The sequence below is a fragment of the Lycorma delicatula genome, chromosome 7 (genome assembly GCF_047948215.1).
Source record: "Lycorma delicatula isolate Av1 chromosome 7, ASM4794821v1, whole genome shotgun sequence".
Classification (NCBI taxonomy): domain Eukaryota; kingdom Metazoa; phylum Arthropoda; class Insecta; order Hemiptera; family Fulgoridae; genus Lycorma; species Lycorma delicatula.
Window position 1 is genome coordinate 130,119,693 of NC_134461.1, and position 20,237 is coordinate 130,139,929.

The 20,237-nt window shown below is 27.6% G+C and overlaps 1 protein-coding gene across 7 annotated transcripts in view; it reads right to left on the reverse strand.

Annotated features, from left to right (window-relative positions):
- The window catches only part of LOC142327738 (organic cation transporter protein-like), a 458,452-nt gene that overhangs the window by 18,292 nt on the left and 419,923 nt on the right, over window positions 1-20,237 (reverse strand). For all 7 annotated transcript variants that reach the window (XM_075371029.1, XM_075371030.1, XM_075371034.1 and 4 more), the window contains 6 exons: window positions 14,074-14,372; window positions 10,884-11,048; window positions 7,595-7,698; window positions 7,234-7,388; window positions 4,336-4,504; window positions 494-623 (listed from right to left, as the gene is read on the reverse strand). In XM_075371029.1, coding sequence (XP_075227144.1) covers window positions 494-623; window positions 4,336-4,504; window positions 7,234-7,388; window positions 7,595-7,698; window positions 10,884-11,048; window positions 14,074-14,372 — 1,022 coding nt within the window. The remainder of the gene's footprint in view (window positions 1-493; window positions 624-4,335; window positions 4,505-7,233; window positions 7,389-7,594; window positions 7,699-10,883; window positions 11,049-14,073; window positions 14,373-20,237) is intronic.

Genomic DNA, 20,237 nt, shown 5'->3' on the forward strand with positions numbered 1-20,237 from the left:
TTCTAACATTTTTCCTTTTGTAATTGCATAAGAGTGAAAAGGTGCAATGTCCGGATGAAAAAGACCCTTCTTTTTCTCAAATGAGGAAATAGAAATTCTCCTGTATTTCCTCATTTAGATGATTCAATTTTTCACAATTTTAATTTGCAAGAAATTCATACTTGACTGAATAATGTAGCCAAAGAAAAAGAAGGAAAAAATGAATAAATGAACTTCAATATTTCCTGTTTACTAAAAAATTCCAAATATAATTATTAACATAGACTATAAGATATATTATTTGAAATGCATATCTTATTATTCTGCGATCACAAATTTTTAAAAATCTTTTTAGTTCTTCAAAAAATCTTTCTAAGTGTTTTTCAAAATTGTTTCATAAAAATAAGTGAAATTAGGGCTCTAATCTGGTCAAAACAGTTAGTAACTTACAATTTAAAATAAATAAAAAATCTATACATAAATTAATTATAAGTAATAAATTAAAAATTTTGACCTGTTTTAGTAGTTTATGTGTGTTTGCCGGTAAGGTAATTTTATTAACACGTGCAGCTTCTTCTAAAACTTCAAATGTTTCTTCTACTCTTCCCATGGTTAACAGCCACCTTGGAGATTCTGGTAAAATCCTGACAACAAAATAAATTAAGACACATGATAGAAATCTTTAAATAAAATTTATAAATAGATGAGATGGAAAAATTAACTACCGCAATTTATTTATTAATACACATTATTTTCATTAATTTATGTTATTTTGTAGATAATAATAAGAATCTGTTTTCAATTTTTTTGCAATCTCAGTAAATTATTCATTTAATTATTGATCAAAAACTTATAAGAAAGAGATGCTGCTTACAATTAGTTAGTCAGATGTTACCAAACATAAACAGGTAATTAAAATTTCATCTTTTGATAAGAATGCACATGTAAAATGTAGCTCCTGACTTCAAGGTGTGGTATGCGGAGTGCCTTCCTTATTGTTTATTAATGATCTACCACAAAATGTTGAATGATTCATTTTTACCTAAATCACAGTTGGTACAACTGTCATCAATATCAGAGGATAATTATTTAAAAGGATTTCAAATTTCTACGTTAGCAGTTGAAAAATATTCACTGGATGGATTGCAACTATTTATCTTTAAATATCGATAAAACCATTGCACTGTGCTTCTCAGGTAGACATAAAATGTGAATAGAATTCTCAGTAATTAAAATGATAATATTTGTGTAACATACCCAGTGAAACTCCTATGTATTTTATTAGATGAAAAATTTTGTTGGAATGGTAACTGATTTCATTTGTAACGAATCCAACTGTACTGTTTTATTTTGAAGGATCTTAATAAAATACTAAACTTGTCATAATTATTAAATATTTATTAAAACATATTCCCATCACCTCTTGGGGCTTCCTTAAAAAATAGAAAAAGATCTCAAAATACAAAAATGTAAAATAAAATCATTGTTATAACATTAATATATGTGCTCAAATAATTTTCATCAACACCTGAATTGTGATTTAGTTTTTATTAATTTTTTTATACTTAATAAGTTTTGCATATTTATCTATTATTATTTTACATGTATAAATTTTAAATAATTGATATGGTCTTTAATCACACCTATTTTTTATTTTATAATTGACAGCATATTTTATGGCGCTGCACTTTTACCACAGTTTTCTTTGATCCAGCCAAGCAGTTCCTTTTTTTATGTGTGGGATAGCATATCTACCCAATCCTGATGTGATCTACACAGTAAAAGCTCCCCAACGAAATTTCTTTATTCAATACAAGTCTCAGACAACCAAGAAATTGTGTAGTACAACGTCTGACAAGTATGTGTACAAAATTTCATCATATTTAGTCACTCTAGTCTCGAGTTATGTTCGGTCGCATATGTAGTGTTCAGGCGACCTTGTGTGAGCTTGCGACATGGAACAGAGAAGCGCATAAAAATAAGCGTTTGACTTCGAAAATCTTTCGTTGAAACTTATTCTATGATACAGCAAGCATTTATCACTCCACCCTATTCACCCGACTTGGCTCCAGCAGACAATTTTTTGTTCCCGAAACTTAAGTTGTAGATGAAAGGCCGCTTTTTCGACGACATTCCGACCATCCAAAGGGCTTGTATCGAGCAGTGGGAGGCGATCCCACAAAATGATTTCTCCAGAGCGTTTGACGGGCTCTACCGGCGCTGCAACGAGTATATACTACTTGTACTGCGTATATTATGTTCCAATAAAAAAAAATATATTTATTTTATTTATTTCAAAGGCAGCAACTTCAAGTATCAGACACTAAAGTATATATGATGTTTGGCGTGGCAAGTGCCAATAAAATTTTCAGAGTATTTCTTGGTATCATCCCTTAAATAATTTTTTTTTTTTTTAAATAAAAACTTACTTAAAACAAAATGACAATAAAGTAACTTTATTTTTATATCAAATATTTTATGATCTAAAATGCTATGCTTGTATGAATAAATATGCTGTTTGCTTTTTAATGAATTCAATTATTTTATTCTTAATTGTTAAAAATAATTATTTTTAAAAGTTTATTGACTTTTATCTGTTTATAGAAGGTTATCTTTGAAAGCCCTGCTTCTTGCAATGAAGCAGAAAACTGTGTTTGTAATCAAACAGAACTAAAAGTAAAACTGTTAATTAGCATTATTCATTTAAACACATTCATCACATCACTGGAAGACACAATAATTTCCAAAATTATGAGGGTTAACCAAAAATTATTGCATACAGTTGCTCAAAATTTGCAGAGGAAAAGAGTGAAAAATCAGATGAAACAAATGTGGCGTAAAATTACATTCTATTTGCTACAAAGACTTGCATTTATTTTCTCCCATAATCGCCATTTAAATTACGGATTTCTCCCCATGGTGAACCAGTTATCTCATTCCAACAATGAAGAATGTTGACAGTCATTCCTTGATCCATGTTCGCACTGCATTCTCAGTTCAACATCTCTGGTGAAATAGATACTCTTAATATCCTTCTTAATTGCAAAAAAACTGAAAATCTCAATGTGTCAAATCTGGTGAGTATAGAGGGAGTGGATAGGTTCAAATTTCAACTTCACAAGAGCCTTGGAAGTTGCATGCAATGTATTTGGTCGACCATAATCAGTTTGTAGAATCATCTGTGGCTCTACAGGTTGTGAAAACACACACACACATACATACACACACACACACACACACACACACACACACACACACACACACACACACACACACACACACACACACACACACACACACACACACACACACACACACACACACACACACACACACACACACACACACACACCTCCTTAGGTGTTTTATTTAACATGTATGTATTGCACACAGTTTTAAATTTACTTTGATCAAATTTCATCAGAGCTTTTAGTCAGCAATTAATATCATTAGCATATACTATTTCTGGTTTTAAAATTCAATCACTGCATATTGTTTTTAACACAGCAAGTGTACTTGAGCCCCTAACAAAAAAATGAGAGGGTGTGGGTCAATCAATTTTGAAATTAAGTAGTAGGGCAAAAAATAAGAAACCATCAAGTTTACCCCTTAAATAACGCCTTAAAAATTTCAGTATCATCTCATTTCACCAGGGGAACTTATATCTAGGGGAAATTGTTTGCTATCCAAAACTCAATAACCCACCAGGTTGGTTTAGTGGTGAACTTGTCATCGCAAATCAGCTGATTTCAAAGTCGAGAGTTCCAAGGTTCAAATCCTAGTAAAGACAGTTAGTTTTACACAGATTTGAATGCTATATTGTGGATACCAGTGTCCTTTAGTGGTTGGGTTCCAATTAACAACACATCTCAGGAACGGTTGACCTGAGACCGTTCACCGTCAAAAAGTAGCACTTATCACTTTGTGTGAAATATTGTTCTCCTGCTACATTCCAGTGTTCATTACATTTCAGCCACTCCTTATATACAACAAAACATATATTTTTTGATCTTTTCAATATCTACTACTTTATAATCATCAGTTTCCTACACAAGAATAAAAATCTTCTTATATTCCATACTATTTAAATCATTTCTTATATTGTAATAATTAATGTAATGCAAGTAATACATACTCCATGAACTAATTTTATTTAAAAAAAAAAAGTAAAATAAAAGATAAAACAACATAAAATGAATATGAATAGAATTTATGATCATGTAGTTCTGTCAAAAAAGAAAATTGCAAAGCAATTTTAAGTAATCCAACGTAATCCACAAAATGTAAATTTGGTGGGTTAATCATTAAAAAGCGTAAATAATTTTGTAAAAATATAAACTGATAAAGTTTACATACCACCAAAGTGCAAGAAAAGGAACAGCTGGAACTGTTATTGCTATTTGTAAATTCCTCCAATCTTTAATGTAATATGCAATTCCTGATATTACAATATATGCAATCGGTAATGGAAATAAATACGACACACCAGATATTGTCAACCATTTTCCACCAACTAATTCCATACCTGAAAAAAAAAATTTTTATTAAACCAGATCTATGTCTAGAAAATAAAAATGCGACAATCATCTGTTACAATAACGCATACAGTGATGATGACTTATTTGCCGCAGGGACATTATAAAAAAAAAAAAACATGCATCTTTCACAAGAACTGGTGCGAGCTCTACCAAATTTTACTACTCACACTCAAATATTTATTGGAAAAAAAAGATGTTTGGATCCCCTTTTTGAATAGACCTCGAATGCAGAAACAACTTGCTTTTAGAACCAAAATGAAACTTTATTGTTAGAAAATAGGTAAGACATATATTTTACTAAACATATTTTCATGGTTACTTATCTAATATTCAGAATATTTGAGTTTATAAAAACAAAGAATATAATTTATGATTAGAGGAGAGTTCTATGGTGGCATATTAATAAGACCACCAGCCTTTGCACAAAAATTTTTTTTTTTTTATTTACAAATGGGATTCAGTTGTAAAATTTTTGGTTTATTATTATTACAAGCACATACTTTTTTTTTTAGTAATAAACTTGAAATCTGTTCAAAAGTAAAACCTAATTTACAATTGTTTGTATGATTATCATCTTTATTAATGTTCAGAAACTCTGAATTGTTACCATTTTCCCTGTTACTAAATTAATGCAATATGTTTATTTATCCATTCATCACAACTGGATGATAACACAAAAGCATTTTTCTCCTAGGAAAAAACAACTCAAAAAAAAATCACATATTTTGACGGGAAAAAAATCTGTAATACAAATACAAAAACAATTCTATAAATGAAATTTAAATTATTTTTTTCAATCAATACTTGTTACATTATAATTTTCAAAATATTGTCATATGCAAAAAATTCAGGTATACGATGTCTGTAAATAAAGTAACAAGCCTGGTTCAGAAAAACCTTTTATTTACAATCCAATTATACATGGACTCCATCACTTTCGAAATAGTTCCCATAGGAAGCCAGGCAACGCTTCAAATGTTTTCGCACTCTTCATAGCAGTGTTGGGACTCAGAAACCAGAATATCCTTCAGAGGGTCAGTTTTTTTTTATACTTTCTACTGTTTCAAAATTATGAGGTGTTTTTCTTAAAGTCGGTAACAGGAAAAAGGCACAGGGACTCATGTCAGGTGAATAAGTGGTCATACTCAAATATCCAAGATTAATCACCAGTAATAACATTTTTTAGAGAATCAGGATCAGTTTCAATTTGCCCTAGAAGATCACGGCATATTTCCACCCTGTTGTTTTTCTGTTCAATGGTGAGGTATTTTGACACCAATTTCGCACAAACTTTTTTCGTGTCCAATTCGTTTGTCAAAATTTTATTGACTGTGGTATGGTTAAAATTCAATTGCTCTGTATAATTCTGACAGTTAATTGCCATACCATATCACACCTCTGATTCGCTCAACATTGTGGTCACTTTTTGACATTAACGGTCTTCCAGAGCGTGGATGTTCGCAACTGATTCCCAGCCATCTGAAAATGCTTTAAGCCATCTAAAATCTTGGGCTCATGACAGAGCGTCATCTCCATAAACCCTTTTCAATTTTGAAAAAGTTACAGTAGCATTCTGAATGAGCTTAACACAAAACTTGATTGCACAATGTTGCTCATAATTAGTATCACTCATTTTTGTAATGCACAACAAAAATTCATTTCACGAAAAGTTTATTAATGTCTCATGTAACAATAGACTAAAAATATTAACACCTAATATAAATCATCTGTTCATAATCATATGTTTACTAGTAACTTTACAGTGTTGCCACTTTAACTGCCAAAAAAAAATAGTCTCGTTACTGTACTTACAGACCTTGTATACAGAAAAAATTGTATTCAACAAAAACAAAGAATTTGCTGTGAGATCTAAAAATGTGCTTCAGAACTCCCAGAAATACAGCTATTATAAAATTAAATGTTTAATTTCAACAGCTATTATCTTGAAGCACACTACAAGTACAAGAAAAGCTGAGGATTGCTGCATTCAGTGTTAAAATTTTCAACAGTTAACTGTTTTGAAGGTAAAAGTAATAAAAAAAAATTGAACCTACTACATCTATATGCAAGGATAATAGCATTGTAAAAAAAAATGTCAATCTTTATTATATTGTTTATAATCTAAACTTTTAATTCAGCAAGACAAACAAATATCCATAAACACAGGTAATATTATAATGTCATGTAATCAGTTTACTAAATCTTCTATTTTTTAAAACTCATTTCTGAGTTGTAGAATTAATTTTTTGACTGAGTAGTAGCTTTTTGCAACTTTCACCTTCAAAATAGTTTACTGTTCCCTATCTTAACACTAAACATAGCAATTGCTATTTTTTTTATTTTTTTATAGATGTACTGTGTTTTAAGACAATAGCCGTTAAAAAACCAATACCTATTTATTTCCATTCATCTATTTCTAGAAATTTTGAAGCCCATTATGTGCTAAACATAGATATCAAAATGTAAACTTAAAAATGTTTGTTTTTAGTACATTTTTTCCTTAACTGAATGTACTCAATGAAATTACAAACAATAAAGAAAATTTTGGTTGATAAGATAAACACAAGATAGTAAAAAAAGGATTCCACCAGAATCTCACCAACATATAATATTAATAATATGTTAAAAACACTTGGATAACACGTTTTTTGCATTACATTTGTGGTAAAAAAATAACTATTACATAAAAATTTAATATGATAAAACCAAAACTTACAAAGAACAAATCCTGAGAAGACAACGCTTACACATACAAATCCAAGAAGAGCTCTTAAGACTAGATATACACTAAGTAATGGAGCAAATGCAATTCCTAAACCAAGAACTATCTGTAGTAGGAGAGATACCATTAATGTCTTCTTCCTTCCTAATCTGAAATAAATAAATTATTGTAATGATCAGTTTATTAAAATAATATTAGAAATAATTATAATTAATGAAAAAAAAGTAAGAAGTAATGATGTGTACAAAACAGTAATTCTGTTCTTTAAATTAAATAGCACCTTCATAATTCTTTAAATTGTTGACTAAATTGTTAGACAGAATAAATTTACTTTAAAAAATGATAATAATTCTACCTGTCAGAAAAGAATCCAGATGCAAGACCTCCTACTGCAACACCAAGAAGAAACATCATTTCAGCAAGGTTGTTTAACTGTTGATTTTCACAAACTAGGTCCCACTGATAAAACATAAATCATAGTAAACAAAGTAATTTAAATACTACCACATACCACCATAAGCTTTCCACATAAATTTTTCACCACAAATATTGTGTTAACTTTTTTTATATCTTTATCAACTAACACCCATTATTATTTAAAAATGACATAAAACTGTGGCATTTAAAAAAAAAAAACAAAATCAAATTTTATAAATGCTATTTTTGTTAATAATTTTCATCAAAATGTTTTAAAATCATTTCCAGTGACTCAGGAGTTATAAAAAAGAGTGAAAACATTTTGAACAAGTTATTTATAAAATTTGATTTGCAAAAGTTTTTTAATAAATATTTAATAATTTCTGTTGCAAATCATCATTTACAAAAACATAGCAAATTTCTTAAAATGTGAAAAAGATTAGTAATAAGCTGCACAGCATTAATGATTGATTTCGTCAATAAAATATTCTACTTTCCTAATTTATTATAAGTTACAAAAAAAAAAAAATCAGTATAAACAGTGAAAGTTCAATGTGTGAGAGAGACAGGTTAAATAAGTTTTCTCACATAAAAATAATGAATATACAACAGACAAAATAAATGCATAGTACAGTAATGGACAAACAGTAATGTATGCTTAAGATCTAATCTAGAGATTATATGAAATCTTATACTATATTGTATATTTCAGGTACTGTAAATTGTATGGTACGTATAAATCGTATATTCTAACAGGAAACTGGTCTTTCACAGTTGTGTGTACTCACTATGCTCAAGGAAGATGTATTCAACAAGAAATATCTGCTGTTCTAAAGTTTACACCATTCTGAGCGCACATAGAAAGATACATGGTCTCAATTGTTCAAAGGCAATGAATACACAATGAACAACAAAGAACCAGATACATCTGTTTTCAAGGACACCAGTTTGCTGGAATGCAGAAGAAAACTGAACACAATGCAGGATTACCAAACCGCTCCAGAAAACATTACTTGCAGTGTACAGAATACAATCCCTCAGCATATAATAGTGTTAATGTAAGTGTATAGTTACTTTTCAAATTCACTGTACTAGATCTTCATTCAACATGTGTATAACTTCTACTAAGGGCAGTTAATTTTCATTAAATGAACAGAATAATAAAATATGGTTTTGAAAAAACCTGCATTTCACCAGAATCGTTATATCAATATGCAGCAGTATATCTGGCTTTGGCTCAATAAAAAATGCAACAGAAAACCACTTCATTTTCCACTCTCTCTAGTAAGCCTGCCCTATGTTCTTGTTATATTTTAAAATTAAGTAATTTTCAAAAGTAGCTTGTGATTAATCTTAGGTTGCCTACAACCATTATGTTTATGGTACTTGAAAAATATATAAAACTTATTCATAAAAACACATTTAAACACAATATAATTTAAAATTACAAATTAATAAATTATTTATTATCAATTCATATATTGTAAGCTTCAGGTCCCTGTTCGGGCGCCATTTTGTAAGCTTCTATACTTCATCAAATTAAATTTTTTTACAAAAAAAAAAAATTTTATTTTAAAGAATTTGTTTAAAAAAAAAATGAACTTACTAATGTTGGGATTTGCAAAGCAATGTACTAAGACTGCTGTTTGGTAAGTTTATATCCTAAGATTGCTCTCTCTAGTTTTACATAAAACCAGTTACAGTAACTCAACACATCAAAAAATGTTACTAACAGCAATGAATAATTGTACATTACTTATTCATTATGAAACACAAACACAAATATATATATATATATATATATATATATATATATATATATATATATATATAAAATAAAAAATAATAATACATTTGACTTAGAACACCCACATTAATCTACTTGAACATATCAGAACTTCGCAAATCATCTTATTAATATTTATACTAATACGGAATTGGCCAATCCGAAATTAATTCTAGTTATAATTTTGCATATAATTTATCATTACAACAAGTTACACTTTTAATAGTTCTTTATTAAATAGTTGAAAATTAGTAATATTGTAATGGATCCATTGAAGTATTTTTGCAGAGGGGCCTTTAATAATAGGTTCTCATACCTGTATCTAGAATAAAACATAAATTGCAAACCTCTTGAACAGTTTTCTGAACAAAGTCACTGCACTCAAGCTCACACCTTTCTTTTTCCTGTTTAGCCTTTGGTAATTACCTTTCAGATAATACTTCAGAAGATGAATGAGGATGATATGTTTGAATGTAAATGAAGTGTAGTCTTGTACAGTCTCAGTTCGACCATTCCTGAGATGTGCGGTTAATTGAAACCCGACCACCAAAGAACACCGGCATCCACAATCTAGTATTCAAATCCATGTAAAAATAACTGACTTTACTAGGACTTGAACGCTGGAACACTCGACTTCCAAATCAGCTGATTTGGGAAGACGCGTTCACCACTAGACCAAGCCAGTGGGTTACTCAAGCTCACACCGACAAATCCCAACACAAACTGCGGCTTATCGATGGTCTCTCAGTCTAACCCTCACCACCATTCCTGAGAATTATTCAACTATATGAATACATGTACGCACACTAACGTAACGCTTTCTGTGGGAAAAGTTTGTTCCCATTGCGAGCATGATGTCATACTATGATAAATTTTATTTTTAGCAAGAATGTGCGATAAGGATTAAATCATCAAAAAATAGTTTATTCTTATCTACTTATGCCATAATTATCCACAATCAGTCTTCTCAGAATAAATCCATTTAATCTGGCATTTTTAAAATCGTCTGTCAGGGTAATACAAAATTTACAAAATAAAAAGTATACAGTACAAACAAAGTAACCAAATTAATTAAGCCCTATAAGACTATTTTGGTCAGAATTTATAATGGTTACAATATGGTGTATAAATTCATCTACAATGGTGTATCTTTTAATGAAAATTTAAAATCTTATTTAGTTTGATTATTAATTAAGAAATGAATGATATGATTCAACATAGGCTGCTCTCCATGGTGGAATGGTAGCATGTCGGCCTTTCATCCAGAGATCCAAGATTCAAATCTCAGTCAGGCATAGCATTTTTCATACGCTACAAAATCTCATTTCAATATTCCCATTTACAAGCTTTCAAAGCTTCTCTGGTGAATTAATTTATCAAGCAAAAAAAAAAATAATAATAATAATACATTACATATGTAATAGTAAAAAATAAAATATACCTCACTGATTATAGTTTCTCCAAATCCTGAACTGTCATACTCCCAGTGCAGACATTTTTTTCTAGGTACTGATTCATTGCTGAATGTAACAGAGACATCAGTATAATTGTGGATAGGTAATGGCATATCCTTGATTGTGCATGGATCATACTTTACTTTTCCATCCTGCAAATAAAAATTAAATGAATTTGTGTCATAAGTCATTATTTTTAGCACATCCATTAAATTAAACCAACATAGACTACAATACAACATTTTCAAAATTTTCAATATTTTCTACTTTTCTTCAACCCTTAGGTATTTAAATACCTAAAAAATTAAGTAATGACAAAAATTTATTTTCGCAAATTGATAGTCTGATTTATTTGTAAATCAGTCACTATAAAATTTTTATAATTGATTGCTTCAATTTTTAATATTACTAGTCGTTTGTTTATTACCTTTTACACCGATGAAATACATAATATTTATTTTGTAATAAAACAAGTAAAGTAACAAACACCTATAATTAAGAATATATTCCAAAAAGAACTGTGATACTCTAAAATCACGATTTGGTATCCATATTTTAAATTTAAAATAGCTAATTGACAACCACATAACTATCATCGACCATTGGGCAATTTCTGCTGAAAAGGGACTTTTAAAGAGCAACTTCAGTTAGAAAATTCCTCTGATTTCAGAAAGTAAAACATCTGATATTTATTGCAGAATCCTCTCAGCCAATATGGTAAAAATTATATGAATTTTCCAGTTGTTAAAATTACTTGAAGCACCTAGCAACATATTACCAGTGCAGCTTTTAAGAATAATCAATTCAGAGTTTAAAGAGATATAAGAGTTATAGTAGAAAGAATTATTGAAAACTATGAAGTCAACACTGCATTACATATGCACATATGCATTATTTATTATTTGGAAATAGATACGCAACAAGGAGTAAACCATCATTCCATACTTTCAAGAAAATTGCATTTAATGTTTATAATTACTTTACACAATCAAATGTTAAAGGAAATTAACAATAAGTTATTTTTTTTTTTTGTCTTCAGTCATTTGACTGGTTTGATGCAGCTCTCCAAGATTCCCTATCTACAATAAGTTATAAGTTAATAATTTAAATAAATTTAGTTTATTTTATGTTAGTAGTATCATCAAAATTGAAAACATTGCAATTTTTAAAAAAAAATTGGTTAACTGCTTTAAAAAAACATTACAGGCTATAGAAACATAATAAGGAGGTATCAGTTTAATAAAATGAGTTAAACACAACTTACTGATAAAAACATGTTATAATATGATATTTTTATTTCAAAATGAATAAAAATGCATATTAAAATATGTATAATATAAAAAATTAAACTTATAACAAAAAAAATTAATATTTTTTTTTCATCTATTATTAAATGCTTAGAAATAATTTTCAAAACAAACTGTAATATTTGTTCATTATGTTTGAGTTATAATAATCTTGAAATTTTCATAAGTTAAAAATCTTTTAAATGGAAAATTATAAAAATGTATACAAAAACAAAATACATTTAGTTAAACCAATAAAATTGAAACTAACCAATATTAAAATATTTCTTTTAACTAACCGCATAATAGTAAAATAATTCTTTTGGTTTGAATAAAGTAAAAAAAATGGCATATTTTTATTTCTACTAAAAACATAATAGAGTAATATTTATAAAAGCTAAGACTATTTTGTAAAATATTGTAAAGAAAATAATATTAATTTGATAATAATTTATGGATAAATTTCACTCTTTTTAACAACACAAGTAAAATATTTTCATTCAATTTATTGCTTCTTTTTGAATTTCACTAACTACATTGTTATTCTGCAGTTAAATGCAGTCAACGAGATAAACAAATTTTGCAAAACAAGATCTAAAAAGGTTTTAAAAAAGACAATGGTTAAATACTGGTTAAGTTATTTTTTGCATAACACAAATACTGTAAACGAAGAAATTTTTTAAAAGGATTTTATTACACATTTTTTTTCTTAATAAGATTATTTGAATCAAATCACTATTGTAAACATTCAAAATTCTACAGAAAACAATAAAATAAATAATCTAAAATTTTCATTTTTTGAGGGTTAATTATTGAATACCTATGAACACATCCATTTTTGGCAATGTATAAATTTTCCACAATCAAATACAGCTGACAATTTAATTTAACATTTTATTTTCATTTTTACTATTTTTATTAATTCAATTTCAGTATATTAAATTCAACACAAAACGAGTAAGATTTACTGTTTATTCAACTACTAGTTTGGTTTATTAGTTAATTCCAAAAATTCTTTATTCACTTATTTAAACTAAAAGTAATTGTTTGTAAATTACTTCCAATTTGAAGTAAAAAATGTTGTCTTATTTCGGTGATTTTATTAGTAAATTAATTTTTTTATAAGAGATTCAGATGATATACCCAAATATTAATGTGCAAATTTTTTGTAAATTAATATTTAATTATAAACAAAGCTTTCATACATAAAACAATGCTACAGACTGAATTCCCAAAGTAATAGTTATATGGGAATTAAATAGATGTAAAGTAAATGTAATTAAATCCAGCGATATCACAATCAGTGAGGTGAACAGTTAGCATCAATGCCAGTCAAGAGTACTACAGCCATTCTAAAATTCTGCACGACTCTTGTTCAAATCTAATTAAAAATTTAATTACTTTTAACTGGATTTGAATTATCTAAGATAAAAATTAACTCTTTTTTTGTATCCTTGCATGGAATTATTCCAGAAAGCCATTCTAAGACATTTTTCTTTTTCAAACTTATATTCATTATTGAATGATATGGGGCAATTATAACTTGACCAAAACACATGACTACAATACAATCGATTGAAATTGAGCTGACAGCTCAGAAAACCAATAGCTTAAATTTCCAACCATTAAATTCTCCTTTGATCTGGACCTCAGATCATCATGATTTTCCCTTGCAAAACATTATAATAAATTAAATCGCAATCCATATTAGGTGATAATAGTACTCACACAACCAATAAATTTACATTTTTGGTCAAAATCCTCTTTAAGAATGTCAATTTTTCAAATATTTATCAAAAAAATTATAAATTATGAAAAATTTTTATAAAGATCAAGAATTATAAATGAAAGGGGCAATAACAAGTTGCCAAAAAAAAATGATTTAACTTACAGAAACAACACTAAAGATTCCACTTAGATTTTTCCACAAATCAACAGGTAAATCTCGAAAACCTTCAGGTCTAGCACACCAAAAATCTCTACTGGCACCTTCAAATGTGGGTGAAAAAATGTGAAATGTACATGGAAAATTGACAAGAGATAAAAGAAATGTTAAAAGAAACTGCCATCTTCCAAAGTTTCCAATCGACTGTGAAATCGGATCTGAAGATGTCTTTTCTGTTTGTGGCTGTTGTTGCTTTTCCTTATCTCCTGCAGCTCCAACAGGTGACGACGGAGTCGTCATACCGTCTGAAAATACAAAAAAAAAGTTAATATTTTTCATAACTAAAATTAAGTAACATAGTAGTACAAATTAAATTGGACATAGTAGTACACTTTTAATTGGACAGAAATAAAAAAAAAACCGCATTATATTAATGTAATTAATTATGGTAACTCTTCTGCACTGAGAAACACCTTAAATTCTATATTTTCAAACAAAAAAAAAACAAAAATATGTTATGAAAATTATGACAGTTTATTTCATTAATATCTATAAAATAAACTGGATCCAATCAGTGTTGGTTCCATAAACCACTATTTCCAATAGATGATATATTTTTTATGCTATTTCCACAACAGAGCCGTAGACTATACATTAGGTATACATAGCACTACAAGCTGAAAACATTTTATTTTTTTTGTTTCAAATAGTTCAAATTTTTAATATGGTAGTAATTATTATTATTTAAAAATATTTTTTAATTTTGTCTCTGTATAATGAACCTCTTCTAGTTTAATTAAATGTAAAACGTGATTTTCAAATTTCTCACTAATCTCCAGTTTAAAAATTCATCTGCCAGTACACAAATGCTAAATTGGACTGCTTTATCGGCAAGAAAAAAAAAATATATTAACAATATCAATCAACTATTAATGATAATTACTTCAAACACAGCATTATTTTTAAACTCTTGCAATCAAAGTTCCCTTTAATTTCAGAGTTGCATGCACAAAAATCAATTGTGGCTGAAAAATTAATCAAAAAACAATTTGTGTAAAATGTTTTATTGTTATTATGTACATATGTATCGATTATACAATATATTGAAATATGTAAATGTATTTAAACGAAAACAATTAGTTAACTTGTTTTATTTAAACACATGTTGTAACAAATTTTACAACATGTGTTTAAGAGCATGCAACATCGTATTCAATTACATGAATTACATAATGGAGAGCACTTTTAACACTATTGTAACTTTTTCATTTTCCCCTAAGGTTGCACCACTTTTTGAACACTCTAAATAAAGTATAATGCCATCTCTTTTGGTTCCCTCAAAACGTCAGATAAAGTTTTCAAGACAAAAAATGGACAGTCACATCATTATCTGGCACTCAAAAGGACAAACTGATATTTAGAAAATGAATAATGTTAACACTGTGTTTATATTTATGAATGTACAGTCTTTGCAAAAAAAAATCACTTATTCTTAAAAAATAACAATATCCATCTCAATCATGTTATACAACAGAACTGTTTTTGAGTTACTCAAAATTCGGCTCACAAGAAAAGGCCTAATTATGCTTCCTATACTGTTTTCATAAATTAACGAACAATCTGAAAAATTTTCCCAAGAAATTTATTTAAAATACAATTAAAAATTTTTCTTTTATGGAAACAACATTTCTCTGATCATGGATTTAAAAAAACGCATATAAATTTGCATCCCGTTCAATATATACATAAATATAGCCTCAAAATAATTTTCAACAACAGCTTCTGAATTAAACACATTTCTAGTAATTAAACTTTAAACAAATCTAGTTTTTAATTATAATCTGTGTTTATATTCATAATTTATGTTATATCGATGTGATCTATATAAAGTATTATTAAGTTCTGATCAGTATACAGATTTTTCTACTGAATTTATTTTAATTTGCCTAATTGTTTGTGTATTCAATGATTTGTGTGTCATACCATAACATGTACTTATTTTTATTGATCAATATATTTTGGTAGTAGTGTTGCATGTTAGAGGTAAATTTCTTTGACTCTTCTTATATAAAAAAAATATCATAGTGATAGAGTTTCCAGATTACCTCACGATAGGTACCATTAACAACAAATTCACCACAACAGAACATAATATGTACAGAAAAATAACACTGCTGAAGGAGCTGAATAAAAACTCTGAAAAGCTACTCCTGAAGCACTTATCACAAATACAGTAATCAGGTTATTTACTTTTGTTTTCATAATTTACACATAATTTTATTAAATGTAGATATTGACATACTTACATTAAATATTAAATAATTTATTTTGTTATACATTAGAGATAATAGCAATCATGACGTTTCGTTTTGGATTACTACTCTATCATAAGTTGTATGTTTACAACGCTTTATGTGTCTCTATTTAAACTTTACCTGTTAAATTTATTTGCAGTTGTTATTACTACACTTAATGAACATATATCAAAATTCATTCTTTTCATTTCTGTTAATCATAATAAAAAACTATAAAAATCAGTGTCTGATAAATAAGTCAGCATTTTATTCATCAATAAAAATTTGGACTAATACTAGTATAACATATTCTTAATGTTACTTAAACTTAATTTAGTATCCAAATAATAAAATAAATGCCACCAAATTTTTATTTTGTCTCAAAAACATAACGTAAATTTTGTTCTACTTCTTCTGGGTTCAAGTGGGAGAGATTCAGTAAAATTTTTTATTTCTTATTTGTGGAAAAGTGAAAATAGTAATAAAGTATGAAATCTATAATAAGACAATAGAAGTGGTTTTATGTAACAAAGGTTCACGAAAAGGGCCTTATTATGCATCTATTATTATTTTTAGTAAATTACAGAATCATTTAACAATTCTTCCCACGATTAAATTAAATTATAATTAAACAATGTTTTTTGAAGAAACATATTATTCTGTTGATAAATTTTTAAATAATATAAATTTTAAATAACTCTGAATTTTCTACATCACATTCAAAATGTACATAAATACATGCTCAAATAATTGTCATTAATATCATTTGAATTGTGAAGTCATTTTTTATATTTTTTAACTCTATGTATTTACTTTAAATTACTTAATGTGTTTATGTTTTAAATAATTAATATGAACCTTAAACACATCTAATTTTATTTTATAATTAATTGTGTATTTTATGATCTGCTCTAATCAAGGTTACACACATTTTCCTTGATCTATTCAGGTAAATACTGGATCAGTCCTTTTTTTTTATCTGTGGAGTAGAAGATCTATTTATTCTTAATACGATCTATACAATATATTATTACGTACCGATCAGAATAAAAAATTTATTTATGCAATCTCAAATCGTAAATATAACAAGAAACAAAAAATTAGCCGCTTCTGGAAATAAAAACCTGAAGATAATTATGTATATCAGCGCTAAATATTTAAAGATTATAAAAGATTTTATATTATATATAAAATATTATAGATATTTATAAAAGATATATATATATATATATATATATATATCTTTTATACATTTATTACAAAATGAATAGAAATCAATGGATCTCAGAGGCTCACTAAAAGAAATGAAAATGTATGAAAATATAATACAAGATAGAACAAAGTTCAGGAAATCAGTACAAGATTTCAAGAGTTTTCTAGAGAAGAAAAATACATGCAAAAGAATGAAGAACTATTGGAAGGCCAGGAATGAAAACATCTAAAAGAAAGAAAAATGAATGTAAAATGTTGCTTCACATGGTTCTCAGTGCGCCACTCTCAAAAAAAAAGAAAAACAGGTTATCAATAAATAAAGTTTTAAAAAATTATAGTTATAAATGAATGGCCTTCTTATCTCAATATTATTTTATTAAATTCTCTGAAGTTCCTTCATACATAAAAAAAAAATGATGACCTCATTAAAGTTTATTAAGTACCACTCTATCACAATTCTTAAGTAATATGATAAATTGTGGTTTTTTTGGTTTTTTTTCTTAATATAAATTGCTTAAGTAGAGTACCTTGACCCCTATGGGTAGGAACTCTACCTTATAATAGAGGATATTTAAGCAGCACTAATAATAGTGATTAACTTTTTATTTTTAATTAATTATTGGCCAAATAATAATTAAATGATCATAAAAAAAAATTATGATTACTAATAACTGTTAATCGTGTTTCAAGTCTGTAATTTAAGCTACAGCATGTACCATGTAATAATATTTTCAATCCTACGACTTACCTTATAAATACTATTTTATCAGCTAAAATACAAATAGACCTGCAGTTAATTTAAAAATTAGTTTCTTTCATATGACTAGTATTTAAAAATTGTATAACATAAATGATGAAGTACATCTTATGCAATTCTGTTTAACTGTTTTCCCCCTTTGGTTTAAGCGATAAGCATAGCAAAAAATGATATTTCACTTTCTGTACCAGTCCTTCTTACAACCATAATATAAGTAAAGCAACTGAGGGACTAAGAAGTATTGATATTTAATAGTTGTTTAAAATAAAACCAATTTTAACAGTGAACAGAGAGAAGATATGAACTGTAGGGCTGAATATCAACTATATTTCGATGGGATTGGCATGATGTGTTGGAATATATTTGACTCAATGAAGAAGACAACAGGAAACTGCTTCACTCCTCATCATTCGTAGTCGACCTAGTACCGGATGATGCCGATTATTTTTAAGAACAAGGATTTTTTTTGTTCTCAAGGGTGATTTGGGACTCATTTCAGGTCTTCTATAATTATTAAAATCATGACAATTAATGTACATATGTATATATATATTTTTTATTTCATTTTCTACGATAATAACTAATTTAGATATACAGTATAAATATATAGATTTAAAAAATAAAAACCCAACCATCAAAGATGTATAACCTTGAATTTTATTTTTCTCCTTGAAATGAATACAAATTAAAATTAATCGTAAAGTATTTTGTTAATCATTTTAAATTACTACCTTAAATAGAATCTTAACTGTTCACAAGACAAAAGTTGATAAATATTGATACTAAAATTTTGAAAATGTACCAGAAATATACATTAATATTTGATATTCATCAAAGTGATGAAATTAGATACTCAAACTGATCTTCATCAGTTTTATAGAAAAGAATGGTGCTACTGACAAATACAAAACATAATTAAAAATTGAGTATTCTATTGATTTGTGTAATTATTGATTCGCTTCTCAAAATATGATAATATTAAAACCATCAAACTGTCTTTACCGGGAATTTAATAAACATATTTTTTTTTTATGGTCTAATTCTAAATCACTACTAACCACAACTACATTACAAAGTAAAATCTTTAAAAGCAAACTATGAAGTAATTTTAAAAGAGAATAATAAATTTACTAAAAGCAAGTGTTAATAGAAATTGTTAACAACCTGTATATTTATTTATTATTTTTGTTTTTCAGGATAAATAAATCCATTGTGTAAGCTGTATGTATCATAATAGCTCCATCAGAATAGTATACAGAAGGTACTGTTTATTCCCCTCCATCGACTGACATTCACTGGCTTGGCAACAATCCAATTTAGAAACATACGAGAGAATTGAGGGCTATGTATGATTGTAGAGTAGGTTGTAGGGGTTGGCTTATAGGGTATCCGATATAATTAATCGGTAATCATTTCTACTTCCTTATCGTTTAAGATGACTGAAAATATATATTCTCTTTAATAAAAGCCGCTTTTATATGTATATATTAGATATTGGTTAAAATTCAAACTGCATATAGAATATCATCGGACAAGAATAACCGAAGCGGTTTTAACAAAACAAGATGAATACATTTCAATAGAAATTGAAATTTAGCTAGTATACTTTAATAACTCAAAACCTTCAACAAACATTTGATGAAAAATAATTTTTCAGTTCTTTTCATTAATGAAAAATTTGATCAAAAAGATATTGTGACGTGTTCTCCAACTACAAAAACTTGAGAAACATTTATATAAAATAAAAATGGATCTCCAAATGGATCTCAAAATTCCTTTAGAAGAAAAAGGTTTTGGGGATTATGATGCTTATAATGTTCATCAGAGTTTCTGGCTTAAAAGTACCACAAAAGATACTTTTGTAAAAAAATGATGATAAATATAAAGAAGAAAATCAAACATTACGA